Raw genomic sequence first — 25855 nt, forward strand, 5'->3', positions numbered from 1 at the left:
TGTTCTTTAGATGATGGAATTTTTCTGGGCGGTTGGAGCGCGCGGTGCACTTGAACCTGGCTGGTAGGGAACTTGGGCGGGAAGATTGGAAATTTTAATTGGGATCGAGGAAGTTTTGAGATTCTTCGAATTTAGTGAATTTTAGAGGTGGAAGGCGGGTCGAGCGTTCTTGACGAGGTTTGTGAAATTGTTTTTGCCGCGTTGATCAGATCGGTGTATCAATTTGTTAATAACTTGACAGAAGTATCTTGTCAGATGCAATAGCTTCTTTATTTGCGGCGTCTTACTTTTTTATGTGTCGTTTCGCATTTCTTAAAGACGAATTGGAATATACTTGTAATGTAAATACATTTAATCACTTTATTTCTTAACCATTCTATCGTGTGGTGTTAAGGCTTAGAACTGAATATCTTTTTTATTGTATTCTTTATGTTAATGAGACGTATGCGGATTGATTAATTACATTTATTTAATAAATGCGGTTAAATCACTTAAGAACTAGCGCGGCGATTTGTAAGAACTAAAATGTAATAGAAAATTATGTATATTAATTTTTACTTTTATTATATAATATCCTTGAAGTTTTTCGATCTATTTAAGGGATGATTAACAGGTTAAAACGGAAAATATTACATCAAAACCGTCGTTAAGAGCTTTCACCGATGATTAAAATATGCAAAATTTATGAAAATTTTCTTCGATAATTCTATCCATATTTAAGCTGAAAACTGTATGACGGAATGTATCAGAAAATATCACAAAATATCGATTTTAACTATCAAATCGCCTATTCACAACAATTCTATTTTATTATTCAATTGTCAAGTAATGTTGTATCTTCTATTACAATGTCGGGCTAGCAATTAAAAATCGTTTCTTAAACTGAACGACAGTCGAAGTTCTATTCGCTCGAAGTTCAAACTCTAAAATGTTATCTCATGGAACAAGTTGACCAACGATTGGGTTCTGAATCGCGCATAGATCGGAAGCTTACGGTCGAGCGTTTCTCAATTAACTTTCGCGGCCACAAACGCAACGGAACTGGAAACTTTCCCTGTAACTTTCAGCAGGATTTCCTTCTCCCGCGTAATTCCTGTTGCTCGAGTTTTAAGCTGCCTTAACAGGGGCTTAAAGTTCCTCGAGAGATCGCACTCTACGTGTACTTAGAGATTACAAACACGCAGATGCCGAATTCCGTTTTTCCAAACTGAGAAACACACAATTTTTTCTTCTCTTTCTTATGAATTCGTAACTCTGATATATAGGTCTATGAATAATTCTAAAATTATTAGAATTAATATTAACCTAATTTAATAATTTGCGACATCGATACCGATGATTCATGTTTGATGTTTCAAGTGCTTTGAAATTCGCATACTTTGATCGTCAGCAACTCTAGTGTTAAAGTGGAACGGTAAAATATCTGTAGAGGACTTGTGTAGGATGGTTGATCGTGAGATTTATTAGATGAGATTACTCGCTGTTGAAACCGTCAAGTATATTTAAAATATTAAATAAATAAATACAGTTACTGTTCGCAAAGACGCTCGTACTAACGGATTCGCCAAGACAGTCTATAAGTCGCAAAATAAGATCGCTAATAACTTGTTGATAACTGATCGATAACTCGGTAGATACTCGTAGATACTTGATAGATACTCGATAGATACTCGTAGATACTCGGTAAATACTCGGTAAATACTCCTAGATACTCCTAGATACTCCATAGATACTCGGTAGATACTCGTAGATACTCGTAGATACTCGGTAGATACTCGTAGATACTCGGTAGATACTCGTAGATACTCGTAGATACTCGGTAGATACTCGGTAGATACTCGGCAGATACTCGGTAGATATTCGTAGATAACTGACTGATTCGACTAACTGATAACTGCTAGATAACTGAACTCTTATGGTCACGTTCGTTTATTTATACTGGTCGGGGGAGAGCCGGAAAATTTGAATTCGAGTTTGCTTGACGGTTGCACGTAGCGGCGACATTGCTTTGCCCTACGTTGATTATCGAAATACTAAAATACTTAACAGCTGTGACATTAAAATATTCAAGCTTAGCTGTTTGAGTTAAAAAAAAACGTACTAAAGTACTGAAGCAATTGCATGCAAGAGTCTAAGAGCAGAATGAATTATTCTAAGCAGTCTGTTGGTACCTAACGATTGTCTTCCATTTCAGGAGAGCTTGGAAGAGCGGGTACAAGAACTGGAACAGGCGTTGCAAGCAGAACGTCTTGCTGCGCAACGAGACCGAGCGACGATTACGAAGCTGCAAAGACAGATCAACAAGGTGAGTCAAACAAAACTGACTCTGATTTCAAGTAATCATATCGTATAATCAATCAATGACTATCTACAAACATTATCGAATATCATATCTATCAAACATACGTAACTCACGAACAATTCTTACAATGCATAACTTATTCGTGATTCATTGTAATCACGATCAGATAAGATATAATATATTATCGGAAACATACAAATCAATAACTGAATTATCAATTGCCCATTACACAAATTAAATCAATTAATCGTTCGAAAGAAAGTGCTGATTAAAGGAAGCCAGTGAGACGTGAAAAATCAAGAGAAAGAGATTAGACTTCTTCGAACGAGTTGCAGTTGTCGTATCGCGAGTTCGGTTAAACTCAGTGAAACGTTCGCTTAATTATAATCACGTGTCTTTCCTTTCTCGCGATTTATTTCGAGTTGTGTAATTTAGATATTGCCTTGCAACGCCTGTAATCGCTTCCGTCTGGTTTATGCGACCTGCAGTTCTCGCGGAATCCGTTGAATTATCTCGCACCATTCCGCGGATTATCCAGAGACCAGTTATTTCGTGATACGCGAGAATTTAACTGCAATTGGAATGTATTAGGTAATTTACAGTGACCGTTGTGGCAGGGCTCCTGCCTAAGATCATTTTTCCAGATTAAAAACGCTGTGGGAATGTTATTTGATTTGTGTGAAAATAGCAGAATACGCGACAGTCGATTTATTAACGCACAGCAATTTATTAACGAACAGTTGAATTTTCAATTCATCAGCTCTTAAAAATAAATCTCTCTTTTCTAACGAATTAAGCTCTGATCATGTACAGTAACTACAAAAAGTATTTCTACGCGTCCTTATTTTCCAATGAAGCGTTTTCTATTGAGCCCTATGTTTCTTTTTCATAACATCACATTTTTCTAGTTATATAAAGATAATACTAAGCCATACGAAATTTAATATACTTGAGGCAATTAGCATGTAGATCCTCCAACAAATGCAATTGTGTGCAAATACTTTTTATAACCATCGCACTGAAATTAAAAAATTCGTAAAAGTGGCTCTATCTTTTTCCTGGCAGATTCAGATGAATGAAACCTTAGTGTGATTCTTTCTCTGTCTCTTTGTCCCTCTGTGACTCTTGAACTTTTAAGATTTTTATGTCGAACGAAGAGCTAATCATCTTCATCAATAATTCTCTACCACTTCCCTTTCGCGAAAGCAAAACATGAAAACATGAAAAACCACGCGAAAAATTCCCAAGAAACAGCCACTCTCCGGGATTCTCCTGAAATCCTTAGGATTTCACTAACAGCACGAAGGAAGCTGCGTCTTACGAAGACGCATAAATTCCCAGCAGATCCCGGATAATCCCGTATACTCCCTTTTAATCCGTTCGCGTTTCCGAGTTTCTCACATTCGAAACGGTGCGGTGGAAATTGCCCTGGCTGAAGGAAAATGATGCACGAGCGGGACCAGCGTTCGTGGTCTGTTTCTGACATCGTCAGCCCTTTCCCTTCGTTTCAACAGGCCTATAAACCATCGTGACAAAAACAAACGGGGGTAACGAGTGGAAAAATCGGGAAATACAACAGCGGAATGTAATCTCGCATGATTTATGTGCTTTCGGTTAAGTTTCCGTTAACGCCAATCTGGAGACTGACTCAGAGACGCGTTAAATTTATTTATTTCTCTTCGATACTCTGTGCGGAACAATTCCGTGCACGTGGAGAAATTGATACTGACGATCTCGATCAAACAGTAAACGCTGCGAAGTCGAGCGAAGTTGTGTCCTGAAAATTTATGACCGAATTTTTCATAGTGCTGAACAAAGTGTCCATTGTGAAATGTTTTAACTTATCGGTTCATAGGTGATTACTTGGATCATAGATGATCGTAATCGAATGTTTCACTGTGGTGAATGAACTGGAGTATTTTAAACCTTGATCGGTATCATTAAATCTGTGCACATATATATATATTATATTTTAGCAGATAAATACCATTAATCGTCTTTATCACACGATGTACGAAATATAAATTACAAGTTCTCTAAAATTAAATAATCCACGTCAAACTGTTATGCATCACCAAGATACCAGTTGATTAATCTTGGCAAGATTTTAATTGGCAAGAAAAGTAATTTTTAGAAATGCTGTTATGTTCTTCGAATATTTTTGAGGCAATTGAGGCTAAAATCCCATCATAAAAATAAATTCATCAAAAAGGGTTAAGAAAATAGAATTAAAAGAGTTTTTGGAATTTTTGAGTATAGTTCCTAAATAAAATTTAGATATATTTAAAAGAAGTAGGAGGAAGCGATACATATAACAAACGATAAAAAAATCGAAGTTTCTTTTTGAAAGGGAAGAAAGTTAAGGAAGAATCTATAGTACAAAGTCATTTTTCGGTTGATTTTTATTTTTTCGCGGGCTATCTCCGATTATCCTTTGTACCCATTCGTCCCCGACTCTTCTTTGTCTGGCTGTTCTTGTAAGTAAAAGGCAAAAAAGAGAAGTTTAAGGAGGTCTCCTGGTAACTGTTGGTAAGAGAGTTTCCCGCAACTTGCCGGAGAATTTCATCGGAGTTATTTGAATTTCCGCATAGCTCTCGAAGCTGGAATGCAAAAAATTCGCGGGATACTTTCAGACAATTTTCAGACCGTGTCTAAATCACGTCGAAACTTCGAGTTGTCTCTCCGACCAGTTTTCGCTATCGAACTTCTTTCCTGGTACCTAAAAGGCATATGAAAATTCTTTGTCTGTCTTTCAAAATATCTCATCTCTTTGACAAAATATACTAAATACTTCTCTTTCTTTTTCTTACAGGATCGTCTTAAACGCGTTAATACATTTTGCTGCTCTTTCCCCTATCTTCCTTTCATGTCAAATTTTGTTCTTTTCTCTTAAGACGTTACAAACATTCGGTATACGACTTCGCTGTAAACGAATTAATTCATTTTCCATCTTTTTACCACCATTACCATTTGAAGTCAGTTTAGGACGACGATATCGCTTTTTGCAAATTTTGTACATACTTTTTTTTCATTACACAATGCAAATATCCTGCATATATCTTTATTATATATAACCCTTTTATTTTTCCTTCTTCGACCACGTCGAATTCTATCATTCAGATCGGATGTTGTCTTACAATTTTCAAATGTTATTTCGCGCCACATGCCGCACTGTTCGATAAGTCAGAGAAAAGGGTTGCTGGAAAGCGACGGATGGGAGCCATGGTGCTTCCAACTTATTTCAACGCCACTCGAGTAACACGCGTGCCGTGTACGAAGTGGTTGTCGAGGAAATAGCCTATTATTTGTAACGAATACTGGCTTTGCGAGATAAAATTGCTTAGGGTGGAGATTGTAAAGGGTCAGATCCAATGGAAATGTTATTCGATTATAATTCTACGTTCTTGGGGTTGCTATTAAACGTGCACCACCTAATTCTATGCAAAATACGGGACGTTAATTTTTATTTAATTGCCATAGTAATAGCAATAAAGGCAGTAAACTACAATTGGCACTGGTTGTTGTATATCGGCGTCCCATTTAATATTAAATTCGAATAGAATTTATTTTACATGAACGCAGTCGTCAAATGAATACAAATTGCTGGTTTGATGCGAATGCAATAATATATAATCTATCATAATAATTCATAGTATTCATAGTATTTCAATTATATTGTGTTAGATGATTCATTTGTTTTCTGTAAATATGCCTGCTATAGAATAATACAACAAACACAAATTAACGTAAATAAATAACTTCTACAAATTTCTATCGATACGTAGAGTGATTCAAATTAGTCAAAAGAAGAGGATAATCAAAAGATAGAGATATAAGTATATTCACGCACGCTTGTTGAATTTTACGAAGAAGAGTAAGAAAGACAAAGCACATTCTTGGCGAAGCAACGTTCCGTGAAAGTGAATTGAAAGGGAGGACAGGTGAAAGCTCGAGACTCTTGAGAAAACACCCCGGTTGACATTTGCAACGTGCGTATTTTTAGAGAAATGCTAATGCAACGATATTGTCAATTATGTGAGTCGTTTGCCGTGGAAAATTTCGTTTTTGTTGTTAACTTTCTCTTTTAACGGAATTCAACGTGAACGCAGTGCACCTCCTATGATAGAATTACTTTTCGACCAATGTAGATTTCGTAAAATATGCAAGTTGAACGATCATCGAATTTTTTACTTAACGTCGCGTCATAAGGAAAAAATTATCGAATTCTCAAATTTTTTATTCGACGCTCTTGTTAGAAATTTTCATTCTATATTATTCATAAATGAATTACAGATATTTATGTATCGTATATCATGTATAGTAGTCTAAAGTAGATGTTTAACACACGATCAGTCAGAAAGTAGTCACTAAAAGTCATTCTTTCCGAAATTGTTCCACAGAAAACACCTCTAGCGTAAATATTTTAGGGGCTTTGCACTCGGTTCCAACTACTTGCGTGGACAATGTCTATTCGAGATCAGTGATAGGAAACAATATATCTCCCCAGAAACTTCCCTTCGGTAATACCTTCATGGGGTGCACGCTCTACCGTGATGAAATTGACACTTCGAAACATTTTCACGTTTTCATGTGGGGAAGAGTAATTTTTTGGCGGAGGGGGAATCTAGGGAGGATTCTAGTAACGCAAAGACCTTTTTAGAAAAAAGGTGCCAGCAATAAAAAACAACGCTATAAAAATAAATAAATAAAATGAAACTGCTACATTGGAAAAAGGTTCTAGCCGTATGAAAAAAACGCAAGGATTGCAAGCAACACAAGGTTATCAAAAAAGCAGTTACTGACAATAAAAAAAAAGTTAACATATAAGACAACAAAGCACAGATGCTAACGGGGGGAATTGCAGCACTAAAAAAAGATACCAAAAGAAGGAATTGTACCCATAAAAAACCAGGACCACCAGAAATAGAGGTTGATCTATCAAGTAAGAACACGAAGAAAAAGAAGTAAAAAAGTTTTTCAGACTTCGTTTCTCGCTCGATTTCGCCAATTTCCACCTATGTACCTACATCAAGGCAACAGGTTGAAGCTCCTAGAGTATCACGGTCCCACTTTTACTATTTCCCTACTACCAAGAAAACCCAACTTCTTGCTGAACATTCGAAAAAGAGGAAGCTATTTCTATGCGCACGACCACACAAATATTGTTCTATCCTTGCCAAACACAATAACCATCAACCCGAGTAAAACGGTTTAATGGTCGTTAACGCTGGCAACCAGCTCCAGAAATTCCTCTCTGGATAGATTTTTTCGATGTGTATACCTGCGTGCCCTTAGAACCCCTTGGCACGCAACGAATTCGACGAACCGTCGCCAGTGCGATCTGCCTTCGGTCCATTTGCAATCGGAAACGACCTTAACTTTCCTGCCGTTTGCGGCAATGCGTTCCATTAACCTAACGGAGAGGACCGTTGGGGACGCCGCACGAACGGAAGGGAAAGTATAAGGCCGAAGGGTGAGTTTAAGGAGAGCCAGAATCTCCTTCGTGCCAGACTGCCGCCTGATCCGGAGGCTTTCGTTCAACCAAGAATCTGCGTTCTCTTTTCAATGTTCGACTTTGCCATTGAACAATAGCCATCATTTTTTCTTCTTTTTCTTCTTCTTTTTTTTTCTTTTTGCTTCTTCCAGATGAGAAACTTCCGCCGAACAACTGCTAACGACGGATTAATATCTCTTTTAACGAAGTTGCAGAAGTTCTTTCAGCAACTTCATTATTCAGAATTACTCGTTTGCGAAAGAGAACTTGAACGTTGTAGATTTTTTATTTTTGACGATTAATAGAATTAGAAGATCTGTAGAAGTATCTATAATGAAACTTGTGGAAATATTGAAATGCAAATATTGTATATTAGTAAGCTTTGAAGGACACATAAAAAGTAAAGTCAGTCAACGTTACTCGGTTGAAATCAATTTTACTGAAAAGATATTCTAAAATAAGAATAATAAAAATAAAAATAATAAACGAAAAAAGAATAATAATAAACGTAGTAGAAGATCTTTTATGAAATATGTTACGATATACAAATAGACAAATTTTATATTAGCGAGCTTATATATAATCGAAGATATAAGAAAGAAATAAAGTAAGACACTGTAATTAATGTATTAATGTATTAATAGAGAATAAATTTTACCAAAATATATTTCACGGAAAAAGAATAGTGAAATACCTTTTCCAGAATGGCTTTAGTAGATCGAGTAATGTTGCCAGTAAGCTCCAACGAGCAAAAGTTAAGCCAATTGAGATAAAAGTTTGAGGGTAAAGTTATATTTGCACGAATCCCTATCTCCAACCATACGGATCGCTATCGTTGAAAAAAAAAGAAACACAATTCTCCATCGAGATCGTAGATATCTGTGAAAACTAGGTCAGTCGTTGGAAGGAATGTCTCTTATCCGAAAAGAACTGGCTCCTATTTCCGTGCTTTACAGCGACTTTATGGACAAGCTCGAAATTCGAGTAGATCCGAATGGCCGTTTTACGCACGAGGTGGACGATATCACGGAAAAATGAACTTACGAACGGTGAAATGGACCGGCGAAATGGAAAGGAAGGAACTGGAAGTATCGTATAGTATAGGGGACAGATAAGATACGTAACCATTTGCACCGAAACACGCCAGGGTTGTAAAAGTAACAGAAATCGTCGATCGCGTTTTCTAAAAATGTTTTCGATTCTTTTTCATTGTCAATACTTCATTGAACGAATAGAAACCATAAAAGAATTGAGTTCAAAATTGTCTTTGTAAAACGGTAAAAGGTATACAACAAAAAATGGCTAAAATAAATTCTAAAACGCTTTACAAAAATATAAATCCATGTTGACTGCTAAAATTTTGTAGCTACAATATATAGTTTTATTATATCACTAGGACGATAAATTATTGAATATAGAGGCAGATTTACTGCATAAGTATAATAGAAGATACAGTAGATCCATTTACTGAAATTAAATTTTGTATATCAGAAGTCCATAGCTTACAATTTTAAGTTGTTAATTCGCCGATGTTATTATTTGATAAATTATTCTACCATAGCCAAAATGTAGTATCGAAAAAGCGTAATATATCAACAACTATAAGATATTGAAGTATCTAACTATATAACTACGTGTCTTCTTTCCCTTCTGCACACGGCTCTTTCCAGAATGTCTCAAACAGTGTTAGACGAAGCAGTGTTGAACGTATCAGTGCTAAGTGCAACAGTGTAAATAGTATATACGTATCGAACACTTAAGTACGTAAAAACACTCGAGTATCCAAATTATTACAAATATCTAAGTACTTAAGCATTCCAGTTTCAAATATCTAAGGGTACACAAGTACCTAAATATTCATCTATCCCAATTAATACTCGAACATCTAACAACAGATACCTACCGAAACGTTAAATTACCAGAATATTGAACTACGAAAATACCAAAGATCTCAACTCCCTGTAGAATCCTAGTAATCCCCCAAGTGCTCGATCACTCGATTTTAAATACTCTTGCATAAACATCTAAATATTCCATTACGAAAATACCGCATTCTCTCCAAAAAAAAAACTCAAGCTCCACTCTGTATTCTTCAACCTTTTACTCTTCCTGGTACACCCAGCTCGATCCCCCGAGTAATGCCTACAGCACGTGGCAATCAGCTAAACAGGGTGAGAAAGTGCGCGATCTATTGGACGATCTTGTGGATCTTGGACGTATTCCATTAGCAGGGGATTTCTATTCGGACGAGAAGAATCGAACGGCGGAGACACGGTCCACGTGTACCAGGACTTTTCCCAGCCGCCTTATAACCTACAAGATCCGAAGCGTTTAGTAGACGCGATCCGGTCCAGGCCGGCGTAAATCACCCCGATAGGGAAGCGCGTCGCTACGATTCCGACCAGAAACGAGGAAAACCGGACGACAAAACGGCAGTTCACGCCGGGACCCAGCCATTCAATTAAGTTTATCTCTGGCCCTTTCAGACCGCGCGCCGCGTCCACATACATCAGCTTTCTGCTGGAATCTTGCAACCTGACCACGTACCCATGTGCCTGCTCTGGTTTTTCAAACCTACTCTGCACTGTTAAGGACGTGTACGCAGCTGCACGGAAGAACCTAATCTAAAAATCGTCCAGCGTACAGCCATCCTCGGAGAACCGCCATGTTCTTAAGGGATGCTGGAATCGTGCAATCGAAAGTATTTCTTTGAAACAGGCTCAATTAACAGACAATTGCTCGAAACAATTCAAAGGTCGCTACACTATATTACACATTATATATTATATACACTATATTTAGTTCTATTTAACTAATCGAAACGACGTTTAGGAGATTGATAGATGGAAATACGTATAAAAGTGTGATGCAGACTGGCTTTAAGGTATTCCTTTTAAACAATGTATAAGCACTAGAGTTGAATATAGAAATCATGATGATACGAAAGGATGATCCTCCAATTGCTTTGAATACGGTAAAACCGCGCTGATATAAATCTGTTGAAAGATAAATAATTTATATAACTGAAGTTCATATATAAAGTTTATTGATCTACCGCAGTGTATTAAACACGTATTTGAATTCGACAATAATTGACTAGTATTTGTTAATCATAGATCGCCACTTAGAAATATAATATCCTTAATAGTACAAATTCAAGGTAGTTATCCCATGCCATTTATCCATCGTATGGAAACAAATCATGTACGCACAAAAAATACAAATTTGATACAATGACCACCCTTTAGTCAACAAACTTACGTCGTATCATTTCGTTTCCCCGTATCTGAGACGAGAATCGTTGGCAAAGCGTCGTTCCCTACAGGCGTTCTAATCTTTATTGAACATAAAATCAACCATAGCGCCGTTCTCGTTCCAACGTGATCGATAACGTTCGTCCAAGCTTGCTCGAGATCGCCGTGGCTCGCAATTTGCTTCCAATAAAGGTTCCTCCCCGTAAAGGTTAAAGAACCTGTCGCTTCGACTGTCTTCGTCGTTGTTGCGTCTATGTGCTACAGCTTCTGGGCTTTTCGAAGTGGAAAGCCACCCGTCGCGACGGCGCCACACATCTACACGTACACGCACATCCATATGTCCATACACTACGGACCAAAAGTTTGGAATTACCTTTACAACTCTACCTATATTAAAACTCCTGCTAATCTTTATTACTAATTCAAATATTAATATCACAGATATCAATGGCAATCTTCTTTATTTCGATAAATTCGTGATTAGAATATTACAAAAAAAAAAGAAAAGAAATAGAAATTTTTATATTCTGCAAAATTGGGAAAAAGATGAGCGAATGGAATACGAGTTCGATTGATCATAATACTCATGATGGATTAGGCGCTGGTAGATTTTAGTTACTTATAAATTAATAATTTAAATTAAAAAATTTATAAGTTAATAATCTCCTATTGCGCAACTGTAAAAATTACTTAATTTTACGAATAAACAAAGGTAACATTAGTGATGTTTTATATAGTCAACTCTCAGTGGCTAACGATTCCTTTGACCATATTACAGCTACTAGGTCTATAGATAAAAAGAAAAAGCTGTTTGCTTTGTTTATTCCCACAATATACAAATATACAATATGACTACCTCGATCTCTGGCGTATTAAACTTACCTCGACTCTAGCGTATTATAAACCGAAATGGTTTATTAATTATGTCACTTGACATGTAAAACAAACAGGATATTCTTATCCCTCTTCTGTCTCGCTAGATTTCTTTTCAGCTCTGCATAGTTGTACGAAACTTTTGGTCAGTATTGTAAGAGGAACATGTATATATGTACTATCTCGTCGTTGATACAATAGCAACTTGGACCTTACTTCTGATCTATAGTTACGCGCTCTTCGCCTATTATCGTTTCACATTGTTCATTGTTACGTTTATGAACGCCAATCATACGCGGTGACGTAGTTTGGCCATCGTCCACTATATCGCTGTTTTTCTTCCGTTTTCAATCCGTTTCAAATTGTTTCTCGCTGTTTGCTATTCAAACTCGATGTATTAAAGTGTATTAAAAACAAATAGGAACATAGCAAGGCAATGGATGTTTGAGTGGCGACGATTTATCAAAATTCGCGGACTGATGGACAGTTAATATTTTCGTGATAGATTTTATCGTTCGTAGTATTTATTCGTGAAAATTCCAGTTCTTGTCGGTTTAACGTTGATGGTAAATTGTAGGAAAAGTTTTCTTTATACGAGGGAAATTTAAAAGTACAGCTACAATTGCAAATAAAGGTGACTTAAACCAAATAGGAAGTAAAAAGAAAGTAGAAGTAACGTTCTCAGCCTCTCCAGACGTCAAATTATTTTGCCACGCGCAAATAAATTCAAATATTAGATCGCTTTCTGTAAATCGCTACAAAATGAAGGTGATAAATGACCCAGAAACTTCAAGGGATCACGAAGATTAACAAGAAGATGATGAAATGTATATCGGTGTGACGGTAACACAAGCATTCTCTTGGAGCACGCACGTGCGTGATCAATGCGTACTCATCCGTCAAGTCCAGAACATTAAATTTCCCGATCGAAATAAATGAAGGTGTCTCATACATCATCGAAGAAATGAATTCATCTTCCGTTAATGAGTGATGCGGTCCCCATGGAGCTAAGGAGGATACGCAAGAGTCGGAACCGCTGACGGCGAAGGGAAGTCGTAACTTTAATGCGCAGGACGACAGGATAATCATTATTACACCGCGGCTCGTCTGCGGGGGCGTAAACCGGATGTTGCCCCGCGTGCTCTGCGGTTCCGCCCTGCGGACGAAGCTTCTAATCTTCCAACGAAACTCTGTTGCCTGATGTACATGTGAGTTTCATTGCTACTTATAATAAAGAAGACATTTTCCTAAAAACTATGTAGCTATAAAATATGAAGTTACTGCAAAATTATATTACTCGGAGGATAAGAAAGGAAAGGAAAGAACTTATTTGAGTTTGGTATTGGCTTGGCTAGATTAGATTTACTACATCTTTAGTAACTTCTTGTTTTAGTTTTATTTATAGTTCATCTCGAGTGGTATTTGATTTGAAATGCTCAGAAGATAGGTGGTATAAAGTGTGCAAAGTAGTATTGTAAGGATATAAAGTAGTGTAATGTAAAATATAAACATGGTTTATATTTTTCGTTTATGTTAGTATCGCAATTTTTTAATTTAGCCCTTCATTTCTTAATTTGGATCGTGCGTTTTGTTTCTTCATTGTAATTCCCGTGTGTAACTTGCACAGATCTAGCTCTAACCGATTCCAACATTGATCTTAACACACTGAATACTATCATGATCACCGATGACGATCGATGTTTAAATTAACTAAAATATTCAAATTGAAACGACTCATACACATCAAATTTCTAATACTTCTATCATTACAACGGCAATATATAAAATAATAAATTTGCTATAAAACAATCCCTTAAACAATTATATTCTCCTAACGAACGAGCGGATCGATCCATTAACAAGGTAGTACCTCACATTACATGGAAGCAGCCGTGGCTCACGCATGCCAACATTTTCACCAGTCTGAACCACTTGTTCGACGTAGCCAAATCGCGATCGCCTATCACCGTGTCGCGTCGTTGGTTGCTCGTGTTAACAATGGTATGCCATAATGGCGTCGTTTTCACGCGGCACGCGTATAACGAGTCACCGCGATGGCGTTGACGTATCGCGGATATTTGCATGCGGCCGCAATTTATCTCGCGCGTCTCCGCAAAGTGAATCTTAGAATTGCTGTTGGCCGTGGCTGGCAGAGGGGCTGACAGAGAGACGAGGGAACGAGAGGAGAACGCTCATCAGTCATTCATTCCCGCGGGAACCAGCCTACCTATAAACGAACGCCGCTTTTCAACTCCTGTATATACCGTTCTTCTCCTTTCGCTCGGATTCCTTAACGATTATCGATTAAACGTCGCGAGAACGATGACCAAGAACCGGGGAAAGTTTCGAAGTTTCCACGGTGGCAAAGATCTTCCCGTGATCTTTATCTCGAACGCCTTCCCCACGGGGTTAATCGTTGACAGTGATTTCGACGGGGACGATACGCTCCCTAGTAAAGTTTGAACCTCTGGTTGATACGTTTTAGGAGATGAATACCTCGTTTTGCGTAGCGCGAGTTTGGCGTGCGAGGTGGAATGAGTTTTAGGATGATTTAACATATTAATACGCATATTTAACGCATTGCGTACGACAAGTAAGATTCGAGTCGGTGCATACTTTCAGATTATGTGTGCTATTGACTCAAATGTTACATGTGGACGAGAAATCCCGCGATTCTGAGAAAGTATCTCTTAATTGTTAAAGTATGGAGAGGACTTTGGAGAGGTATTACAAATAATTTTATTCTAATATTCACATAACTTCGCTCACCACGTGGGCTACTCGCCGGAAGCCTAGGGCACGAGATTTTACACTGCATCCCCTTTTTTCTCAACTAGGTCATCATACAACGTTACATACATAGTATGGAGGGGATACATACTTGTGTATGTTTTCGCTCTACGTTCCCTCACTCTCGCGCGTACAATACAAATGTACTATATATTCAACATTAATAATTCATATCAAAAAGGAGAAGGGAATATTTTGATGACTTTTAAATATCGTTACGACGAACTTATCTCTCTTGTTCTTTGTTCGCTATATTTTACGTAATTGTATATACAGCTGGTCACATACCTATTCGTTCACTTATCATATCCTCGTTTCTTTCATGCTATCTCCTCTCAGGCGTGCACGATCTTCAATTGAAATACGATGCTACAATTGTTTATTTTTTATATCACATTAAATGCATGATTTATATCACGTACCCAATTACTACATCTTGGAAAATACCTCTAATCTTCTTAACCCTTTGCACTCGAGAGGCGAATCTCAATCACCACGACGTTCCGCGCTGCAACTCCAGTGGCGAGCGAGAGGCTACAGTCCCTGAACTTTCGACCGTTCGCGGGGAGATGCGATCTCGAATAAGCGCGCCAACGGGAGTCGTAAATTCCCGTTACGATTTGAATAATCGACGCCACGAATCGTTCGATCCCTTATTTCGGTTATGATAATAGGGGTGGTTGAATGAATATAACGCTGATATTAACAGGTTAACATATATTTTCAAAGATCCAACAACTTCAATGTGATACAAGGTTACGTATGTGGAATGACAAACTACAAATGAGTACCACCTGAGACTCGTTTCGTATTGGCGACTGTGATGATCTATTTTCTGTCGATTGACTGTCTTCGACTTGGTGATTCTGCTGACTTGACTTCTGACTCCTTCTGTTCCTTGAACTGTGTTTTAACTCGAACTGGTTTTAACTGACTATTCGTTCGTATGTTATTACGGGGGAAAGCTCGGTATGGGTGTTCCCTTTGAACGAAGAACGCGGATTCGTTATTCACACTTTTCGTCAGGAAAGTGAGGGCAACTATCCGCGATGCCCATTGGTTATGGCCCACGTTAATGAGTGAAGATATGAGGAGGAAACCTCCTACCAACGTGGCTCGTGGGTGATTTTGTTCATGGGAAAAACCAGCTTTTCCGTTAGACAAATATTCGTTTTTCCTGTTAGGTAACTACTCGCTTTCTTCGTGATTTTTAAGAGAGAATAATAAACCCAAGGACTATTTTAAGTACCAGCCATAAACAGAAAATACTTACAGGATTGAAGATTTCGTTAAGAAGATTCTGTTAATGGTTGTTCTTTAGGTATATTGAAGGCTTCTGATGACAATGAAAGACGGCGCACGGAATGTGCCACGCGACGTAAAAGTCCCTGTTTATGCTAGATTTCGATATCTCCAATTGTTGAGAGTGCAATATTGGTTCGTAAATTGGTTCCTTAGCTCTTTATATTGTTTGATATGGAGTGTGAAGTGTTCCACTTTAAAGATGGAGATGAAATATTTATGCTCAAATTCTTCCGAAACTATGGTTCGGACAATGTCTCCAACGTTAGTTCGGATTCGACGATCATGGCAAAAGTATTATAGTTTAGAAACCCTAAAAAATGGATTGCGAAAATGAAATTGGCTCAGATGAAGATGAACTTAATTTTGAACTGTTGAAAAATGAGATCAATTATATTCAAGAATGCATCTTTGTGAATGCTTTATAAATTATCATACAAAAAAATACAGAAATTAATATTGGAAAATCATATTTTCAGAGATGTAAATATAGATAAATTATTAGAATATAATGTTCCTGTAAGTTAATTTGTATATAAAATCATTTTACGCTAAATCATACGGAGTAGCTGCTACGCCCGACCGAAAAAGTCCTCGAGTACAAAGGGTTAATTTAAAAAACTTGGAAGTATCTGTTTGAGATATAGGAGATTAAAAAATAGTTCGTCGTTAGTTAGTTTCCCAAGCAGTCGATGAAAAATTGACGGACGAACGTAACGAAATTGAAGCGCACGATATAACTAGCCATTGGTCGAAGGAAGATTTAAAAGCTCTTGACGACACTAGGATCGCAATTTCTACGCGAGCAGTCGTTACGTCAGGTGCTGCGGGGATTCATCGTAGAGAAACTGCTCGGAGCAGACGCAATTTATCATTGTTGAACGGCCGTGTACCCCTTTCGCGTCCGCCAATTAAGACGATTCCGGAGTCAATTTTCGCGCGTAAAATATCAGGGTTGATTGATGGGGAGAAGCCGACAACGGGCTACGACGACATGGAATACGTTATTAAATATTATTTCGCGGGACAAAAAAGAGAAGAGAAGAAACAAAGAAGAAAGAAAAAAAGATATTCGTTGGAGCCGAACAGGATAGACGAGCTTTCGTTAACGTCATTAATCATCGTTCATCAAGAGGGATCGATCAATTTACCGTAAGTGGCATAAATCGTCGAAGAAAGTTAGTTGCAGCCGTTTATCGATTAATCACCATCCTCCGCGAGTTAAGTCCGGTCAATGTCTTCTTCTTTTGCAGTTACGTAATACTTGAATGTCCTTTTACTCGGACGCAACAGCTCGATTATTAATCGTCGCTGATTAACGATCGTCCGTGTTATTCCGCGACAAATGGAGAGAATTCGTCGCAACGGGACAGGCTGTCCGTTGAACGACCCGTTTCGCAGATTTTATCTCATTATTCTTGGTTACGTCGGCGCCATCGTCGAAAGTCTATTCGCTGTTTCTATTTAAAGCTCATCCGTCAAACGCTTACGGCTTCGCTCTTTTATTTCTTGAGTAACAAACGGAAGATCCTTGTAGAAGTTTTCTAACGTTTGAACTACCGATTATAAAATATAAAAGTTGTGACAGAGAAATCGAGATGAAAGATGAATGAGGAAGATGTATCGGGCAAGGAGAAAAATAAGCTTGGACAAACAAGTATGTTTGCGTAACAAATTATGAATCGGTAGTCTTAGCCAGACTTATCTTTGCTTCAAGAAACAAAAGAACTTTTAACGTTTTGAGAAAATCTTTAGACGAGATTGAAGATTACGCATTACAACAGCGATTTTCTCTTATTTTCCTCGAATGTAAAACACTTTTTTAGCAACACGGAAAACACAATTGAGTGGAAAATGGCCGAGACAACGCAGAATTAAAGAGACATAGATTTTTTCTACGTCGTTAGCTTGTGAACAAAATTGGAGAAGGGAAACGAAAACCGGGCAGCAAAGGGAAACGATTTGTATTTTCTCCTCGTGGTTGAGAATAAGAAACCACGACACACAGTCGATAATCGCGCTAATATTCTTGTTTGCCGTTTTGCAACTTCTTGGCTGGAACCGAGGGTCGAGCAACTGGGGACTTAAGTTTCCCGGAGCTGGATTAAAATTTCACGTCGAGCTGCTCTTCGAAAAACTTTCACCCTCGTCGCCGTTGGTACTTTCCCCTGTACAATTAGAGGAGGAAACTGAGTGCGAATCTTTGGTAGATTCGCCATTAAAAACATATAAAATTTCTTATCTGGAAACAAGCATTTTCATATTATTTAAAAGAAAATCAAGTAAAATGCATAAACTAAGACACAAAAGGAGATGAATCAATAAACAAAATTTTCTAGAAAGCACAGAACATATTTCACGATAACGTTCACCTATGTCATCTCGATTTCGTGTGGAAGATAAGAGGATCGATTTTAACAGCAGCAAACGGTAATCCAGTGAAAACGCAAACGCGGTTTGAATGCGCGACGATAAATCACCGATATCGAGAAACGTAGTCATCAGACAGTCGACCTGACTATCTCCCAGTTGCGTATCCAGCGGAAACGCGACAATAAACCTTGTGGATACGTCGTAAAAAGCAAGATTTACCGATCCACCCCCGTTCTTCCTCAATGATATGCGCGACCACGTGGACCGTGTGCCACCTACTCGAAAAACCATCTCGCCTTTGCCTCTTTATCGTGTACACGACATTAATTAACCAATTTCTGAAGCTTAATAACATCGGTCGTTGTACTCGCGAATATCTTTCTCTCGCGCTCTATTACTATTTCTCTCTCTTTTTTCATTTGCTCGTTCTATCATTTGCATTTCTTTTCATTTGCTCTCCCTTCGTTCGCGCATTCTTTACTGTTGTTACTTTTTGCATTAGTCGATAGATGGAAAGCGAAAACGAGAAGAGTTAAAATAAAAACAGCGTCAGTTTAAATATTTAAATCGACGCGTTATTGTTGCCACGAGTCGGCTTAATGAATAACGATTTCAGAATTGCGAGTGGGCGACTGCGGATTGAAGGCCGAGGGAATGGCGAAGGTTTTATTTGAATACTGGCGGTGAAAGCGTATGAAGTTCTGTGGGAAAATAAACAAATGTCTGGCTTAATTAGAACGAGCTTTGGCTTAAAACTCCGGAATGTTTCATGAGGTGATGTAGTAGACTCTGTTGCCGAGCTGGTAAGCTCGTGAAAGCACCGATTTGTCATTTGTTTGAACTGGGATTAGAACGCCGGTATTAATGTGCAAACTAACGACTTCGAAGATTAAATAAATCTATATTAAATATAGGATTATTCGTGTACGAGCTCCTGAGAAGCCGAATTAATCAACTTCACTTTTCAATTCTTCGAGCGGTTTCTGGCGATTTATTCGAATTATTCAATTGTTGCAGCAACTCTGCTACTAAATATCTTTTTAAAAATTCTACTGATTACTAGTAAATAATAAACACTAAACATTTGCACGTCATAAATTTTCGAAGAAATCAGAAAGCATAACGTAAAAATCTTTGAGTGATTCTCATTCTTGATCGGTTTAAATGAGAAGTCAGGGCAAAGACGCGATCGAAGGTAACAACACGCTCGCCCTTTCGGACAGCGGGTTTAAAATGAAGAAGTTCATCCTCGGGCGAGCTGGCTGCTGAGCCCTGTTAAAATCTTACCGAACTTATAATGAAGAGATTTTTCACCGAGTGCACCGGCCAACTCTCAACCCGTGGTTAATTAACGTTTTGTTTGCAGCGGGGAAAGTTATTGAGATGGTCTTCGACGTTCCAGAAAATTATTAATATCGTCGTCGATTAATTAAGTCTTTGCCGGTTAACTGGCGTGGCACGGACGGTAAAAGGAATTTTCATTGTGTTGCCATACGAAGCAGCTGGAAGATCGTGCAGCTTGTTCAGCCAAGGTGAAAGAAAAATTTGGCTCCTTAAGGCAATCGATATTGCCTTGAGAGATTATTAAACTTTTAATATCGAAATTCGATGAAATATTTAAAATTACGAGTCTTCTATCATCGATAAGAAAAAAACTCACGAGTTATTTTATCGTAGAACACTTCTTTAAAATTAACACGTTGATCGCCACGGTGGTCATCGGTGGCCCACGTTACTAAAATTTTTTTAAAATGATCAAAATACGACAAATTTCATAGACTGAAAAGTTTTCAACAATGCGTCTTCTAAAGCAAAATGTATATAAGATTCACGTGGCAGACTCGCTAAAAGCTTTGATGAAATGTTCGAGCAAATGCAAATATTGCAAGGTTGCCCTGATCTTCTTTAGTTTAATTTAATTAATTTATCCGTTATTATGTATTACGTACGTTAATTTTTGGAAAATTAATTTCCATGGGAAATTTCAAATGATGTAGAATCATTTCATGTAACGGAAGAAATTCCGCGGAATGATCACACTTCCACGAGTGGAAAGAAGAGGTCGACATGCAAATCGGTCCGAAATTCCATCTACGTGAAACTAGCGACCAATTTCCTCTCGATCGAATTTATTTCATGTTAGGTCGCACAAGCGTCGTTTGATGGCAGACGCGAAAGGTAAACGGAAACGAGAGAAAATAAGGGAGCCATAGAAACGGACTGCGATGGCCGACTTTGACCGATAGGGACGAAGTCCACGGAGACGAGAAACTGCAGACAGGAAATAACCGAGGCAACGAAGAGCATGCGATAGGAATGTAAGCAAGAAATTCTGATAGTGCTAGTGACAATTTCTGATCGAATAGATATACGTATATATTCTATATTTTTAACTCTTTGAATACTCACTAAAATTATTGAAATTTTTCTTTCGGAAGATGAAATTTGGGCAATGAAAATGGTAATAGCAATATTAACAATAATAGCAATAATGACGACATTATGATAGTAATAGCAATGACGAGCGTGCAAATGACAATAGGGACAGCAATAGCAATGAAAATGGAAATGGTACCAGAGTTACACATTTTTGAGAAATTAGGCAGTAATTACATCTCTGGACAATAGCGATGATGACGAAAATGACAGTCGGAATAACATTGACGGTAACAATGTGAACGACATTTGGAATAATAATAACAGCAACGTTACGAATGATAGTAATAATGGCAATATCTCCTGCGAAACGTAATAATAATTCTGAATGTGATAACAATCGTATAAAATTCGATCGTCGAGGGCAATTTCTCTCTCAACAATGGTAACGCGTTTCATTAGGTTTAGTATTAGTAGTAGTAGCATTCACGAGGCAAAATGCAGGAAACTTGACTGGACAAATAACGCGGAGACGAAAATAAATACGCCGCGTAACGGAGGGAAACGCGAGAAATGAAATTGTGGAACATTTGACAGCAAATGGAAGAAAAAGGAGCGGAACGGTAAATAGAAAGCAAATATAAAAGGAATTCCGTTGGTTCGACGCGACGGGTTGCTTTGTAGGAATACAGAAACGTGTGTGTATCTTTACTACGATACCGATACCGTTTTGAGCACGACAATAGAGGAGCTTTTGTCGAGAAATTTCGAGAAACGGAAATATTTCGAACACAAAGGCAGGAAGCTCTGTTTCTGATATCTTTTCTTGCACAATGCAGAATCAATGAGCGGAAAAGTCGTTCTTTCTCCTCTTTTTCCAGTACAGGAAAGTGGTAGTTCTAAATATGATCTATGTAAAACCGATTAAAGTGAAAGATGATTATTCGAGATTTTTGCAAAGTGATTTTCATCGTATCGTTCAATTATATACCTGCTATTAATTTTCTTTATCCCTATCAGATGTAGACAAAAATTGTAAATTTGTTAATGATGGTCTCCTAAGGTACACTTGGATCAAAATAATCAAAACGATGAAATCCTAATTAGAAACGAACATTACACTCTACAAATCATTCAAACACCCGCGTTCAAAAGTCGTATGATAGTTACTCAATTTGCCCCAAATTAGAAAAAGATTATGGATGATCTAAAGTACATAGATTACTAATATTTTAATAATTTTATTAAAAGATGTATACAATGCAAAATTCATAATCTTTAGCAAATACCAAAATTCTATTAAATATAAGAGCTAAATAAATAAAGCGGTAAATAATAAGGCTTCCTAACTACTTTCACTGATATTCCAAACTCCCCACAATATAATAGACACGAGAATTTATATCAAAACTAGATTCAAACGCTTGAACTAAAACAACAATGTCTAACAAAAAGCTCGCACAAAGGCTGACCGAATACTAAGAGAAAGGCGGTACACGTGGAAGTGGAGGAATGAGAAAAGGAAAGGGCATCCACTCGGTGGCAACAAAGTGGAGGGTGAGAGGGCTGCGAGTGATGATGACTAATGTCCGTGCGAGCAATTTACATCCCACTTTGCAAGAAGATATCCTCCGTTCCTGGCCTTTCCTTACGAACCCTCCTTTCTGTCTCTCCTCTATCCTTCTCCCCTTTGCCTTCACCCTCCTTTCGCGAGTTCTTGCCGAGTTTCCTGTCTGTCGAGGCCGCTCTCGAGCCTCCTGTACATCGTTACCCTCGTGTCTGCAACGCGAACAGCCATCAAGCCGACGTTTTGGCAAATTGCCCCTGTTTTTATCGTGCGCGAATATTTCTGCGGCCTCGAAGAGACGCGTCGCGTCGCGACGCTTCAGCCGGTCAAACGAAACGTTCGGAAGCCCAATTTCGAAAAGATACTACGAAGGATCCTGTAGGATTCCAGAACACGGTTTGATCTTCTCGAAAAGGTAGAAACGACTCGTTTCGTGTTTTTCTACGAGATTCTTCCTGATGGTGCAGGCGGAGATCTTGGCGATTGGCTGAACGAAAAAGTTTCGTTGGAAGGATGCTTCTATTCGGCGTGTCCGTGTTAATTAGAACGCCTTCATGTTAGAGGTGAAATTAACGTTTTGCTCGGTGGAGATCTCTGCTACCCTTGGGATATGTATGGGTTTCATTTGGTTTGTATGTGGATGCACGTGTGTGAGGTATGTGTGATAATTATTTGAAGAACAATTCGAGTAGTCCCCTGATAGTTGTCAAAACGAATATTCGCCATGTGAATCTGAAGATCAGGTGTTTTTAAGAAGCGATTAGTCGAATAGGTCGATGATTCTTTTGGAGTTATACGTTTGAATATTCTTGAAGAGGCAGAATATAATAGAATTTTTTATTTCATGAATATTCTACTCTGTTTCGTAGAAAACATAGAATCTTCTTCTATTTGGAAACCATCTAAGCCTTGCTTAGTTCAATCTTATATCTCGAAATCTTCGATTTCATATTATACGTAGATAAAAAATAAAACCTAGGCAGATAGGAAATAAATAATCCAATAGTCAGACGGAATATTCTACTTGCTCAATAGATAAACTCTATTATTAAGCTACTTATATTTCTTTGACTTATTTCTCTCGCTACCTAAAGAAGATAACTTATATACGTACATACGTTGGAGATTACAAAATTTATCTGACTGAAAATCTCCACATCAAGATAAGAAGTAAAAATAGAGATTTCCATAAACACGCACCAGAGATTCTGCAGAATCTTGAGTTTTAAGCTAACCTTGAACGTCAGCGAACAGGTCGATATATGTTAATCCCTGGATATTTATGTGAGAGACGGGCAAGCCTTATTGATGACCTTACCGCGGTGTTACACGTACATAGAGACGGTCTCTGGCTCGCTGGATGAAAAATGATAGGTCGAGAGAAAAAATGAAGCTGAAGTTACAGGCGGAGATATAGATTTTTTCCTGGCGCACGACGACACGCGCGCGGCTCGCGGATTTTCGCTTCTCTGAACGATTTTAAGCATCAATCCGACACGGTTGGTACACTCGTCGAGGGAAAAAGATTAATACGCTCGACGACGTCTGCAGTACGCTTCCTGCGTCGATGGGTTCGTCCTGACGAGACGATTCTGACAAATCATGCCTGTTCTGACCGAATTATGCGAGCTCTTCTGACGAAAGCAGATGGATAATAAATCGAATCGATGAGAAATAAATCTACTTTGCATGGGGAGAAATAGAGCAACACCAGCTCGAGAAGTCATGATTGATAAATCGTACAACCATAGAAAATATGAAAGAATGTATGAGAAGATAAAAGTCTTCGGAGATTCTTCTTGCCAGGAAACATTCAAAAATTTCTATAGAATAATTCTTCTTCCCATAGAAAGATAAAATTATCTTTCCCAAATTTTTTAGTATTGTATTTAGAATTGTTCTATCTACTTGATATTCCATTCGATTGTCCCATATTTTGTACAAAGACGTATATAGTATCTACGTAACACTTTTCTATATTAGTATCACTACGTTATAATTCTTAGAATTAATTCATTCGTTAAATATTTAAAAATCCAGGTGAATCACCGTTCGTGCAACGCAGTTTATGTCGTAAACTTTCACGCAATCACTCGTGGTGTTTGCGCTTATTTTTTCGGTTATTATATCCGAGCTCGCCCCTCGATTCTGTATTCACGCGGCTCGAAGATCGACGGGGGGTTCTCCGCCACAGAAGGAAGAAAGGGTGAACGAGCAGAGGAAGGGGAAAGTAACAAATTACCTTGCTAGTTGATAAAACCACTATAGAAAGCGAAACGAAGGAAACGACAGCTAGGAAAGCACGTGTAGAAAGAGGGACGTGGAACAGGGTAATTTAATACGGGAATGTGTCGCGAAATACAGCAAAATAGAATTTTCATTTTCGCTCCCCGCGATTATTCCGCTTTAATCGCGTTATCGTCAGTCACGATGTACATTTGCAATACAATAAGTATCCCGACAGGACGATTCAAAGGGCCAGACGTCGAATTGTTAAAATATGCATGGAATAATTATCCAAAATGTAAGCAGACCGCCTCACGGTATAATTACTTCTATCTCCAGGCAGGTAAATAATAATTAACAAGATACGCCGTAGATCAGTGAACTTGCAGGCTTCTCTGCATTGAAAACGCTTCACCTTGAGTAAAGTTTCGTCCTTGCGCGAGGACAAATTGGGAAGTTTCCGGAATGACAATAACAATAAGAAATAAAGCAACTTGTGACGGTGATTCCGGAAACTTCTTAATCTGTCTTCGTAGTTTCCTTGTGGTGTTCTGGTTACGAAATCTGCGAATGAGAGCAATTTCATTTAGGAACACATACTCGATCGAGCCTTTTACCCATTAAAAGTTTCAATCTGATACTTCGTAGAAAAGACTTCTTTGACTTTTCTGGTTTCTATAACTACGCAACTTTCCAATCTTTTTAACCACCCCATAATTGTAAAAATGATTTTAAAGGAAATACGACAATTAACTATTCAAAAAGTGATCAGCTTTATTTTCTATTAATTTCTTAATTTCATTAGTTAAGTACACGATTAAATATAAATAATAATTAAAATAAAAAAATAATTTCATTCTATTATGTCACTGTCTCAATTATCTTAATAGACAACAATTTAGAAAAAGATCATCTCTTTCCCATTTTTTATAAATATTTTATAAATCATTCTTCACGCTGCAAGCGCCACATCAATATTCTGTAGATAAATTACCACCTGAATCGCTCATTAGACACGTTCAAAATACCGCAAAATTCCAGCCGAATTTACGCACCGTCCACGCTTCGTTCTTCCGTCTTTCTCGAACGAAATTCTGCTTTTTCACAACGTTGTAATACGATTGTGGATAAAATAAATCGGTACAACTATTCCTCACGACATCTAGAACAAATACAGCGAGAGTTGTAGGACACGAAGTTCCCACGTTGAAATTCAAATTTCGTCGGTACGTGAGCCGCGCATAATTTCCATCGCCAGCGCGCGGATCTGTTTTGAAAGGATTACAGGGTTGCGCACG

General features: G+C 38.0%; 1 protein-coding gene across 6 annotated transcripts in view; it reads left to right on the forward strand.

Moving 5' to 3' along the window:
* Positions 1 to 25855, forward strand: part of LOC117236055 — a 395835-nt gene that overhangs the window by 289934 nt on the left and 80046 nt on the right. For all 6 annotated transcript variants that reach the window (XR_004493774.1, XM_033498666.1, XM_033498667.1 and 3 more), the window contains one exon: positions 2195 to 2305. Coding sequence is in view for 4 of the 6 variants with exons in the window: in XM_033498666.1 (XP_033354557.1) it covers positions 2195 to 2305 (111 nt within the window). In the remaining 2 variants the exon portion in view is untranslated. The remainder of the gene's footprint in view (positions 1 to 2194; positions 2306 to 25855) is intronic.

The sequence above is a fragment of the Bombus vosnesenskii genome, unplaced genomic scaffold (assembly GCF_011952255.1).
Source record: "Bombus vosnesenskii isolate JDL3184/JDL3185 unplaced genomic scaffold, Bvos_JDL3184-5_v1.1 scf7180000013339, whole genome shotgun sequence".
Classification (NCBI taxonomy): domain Eukaryota; kingdom Metazoa; phylum Arthropoda; class Insecta; order Hymenoptera; family Apidae; genus Bombus; species Bombus vosnesenskii.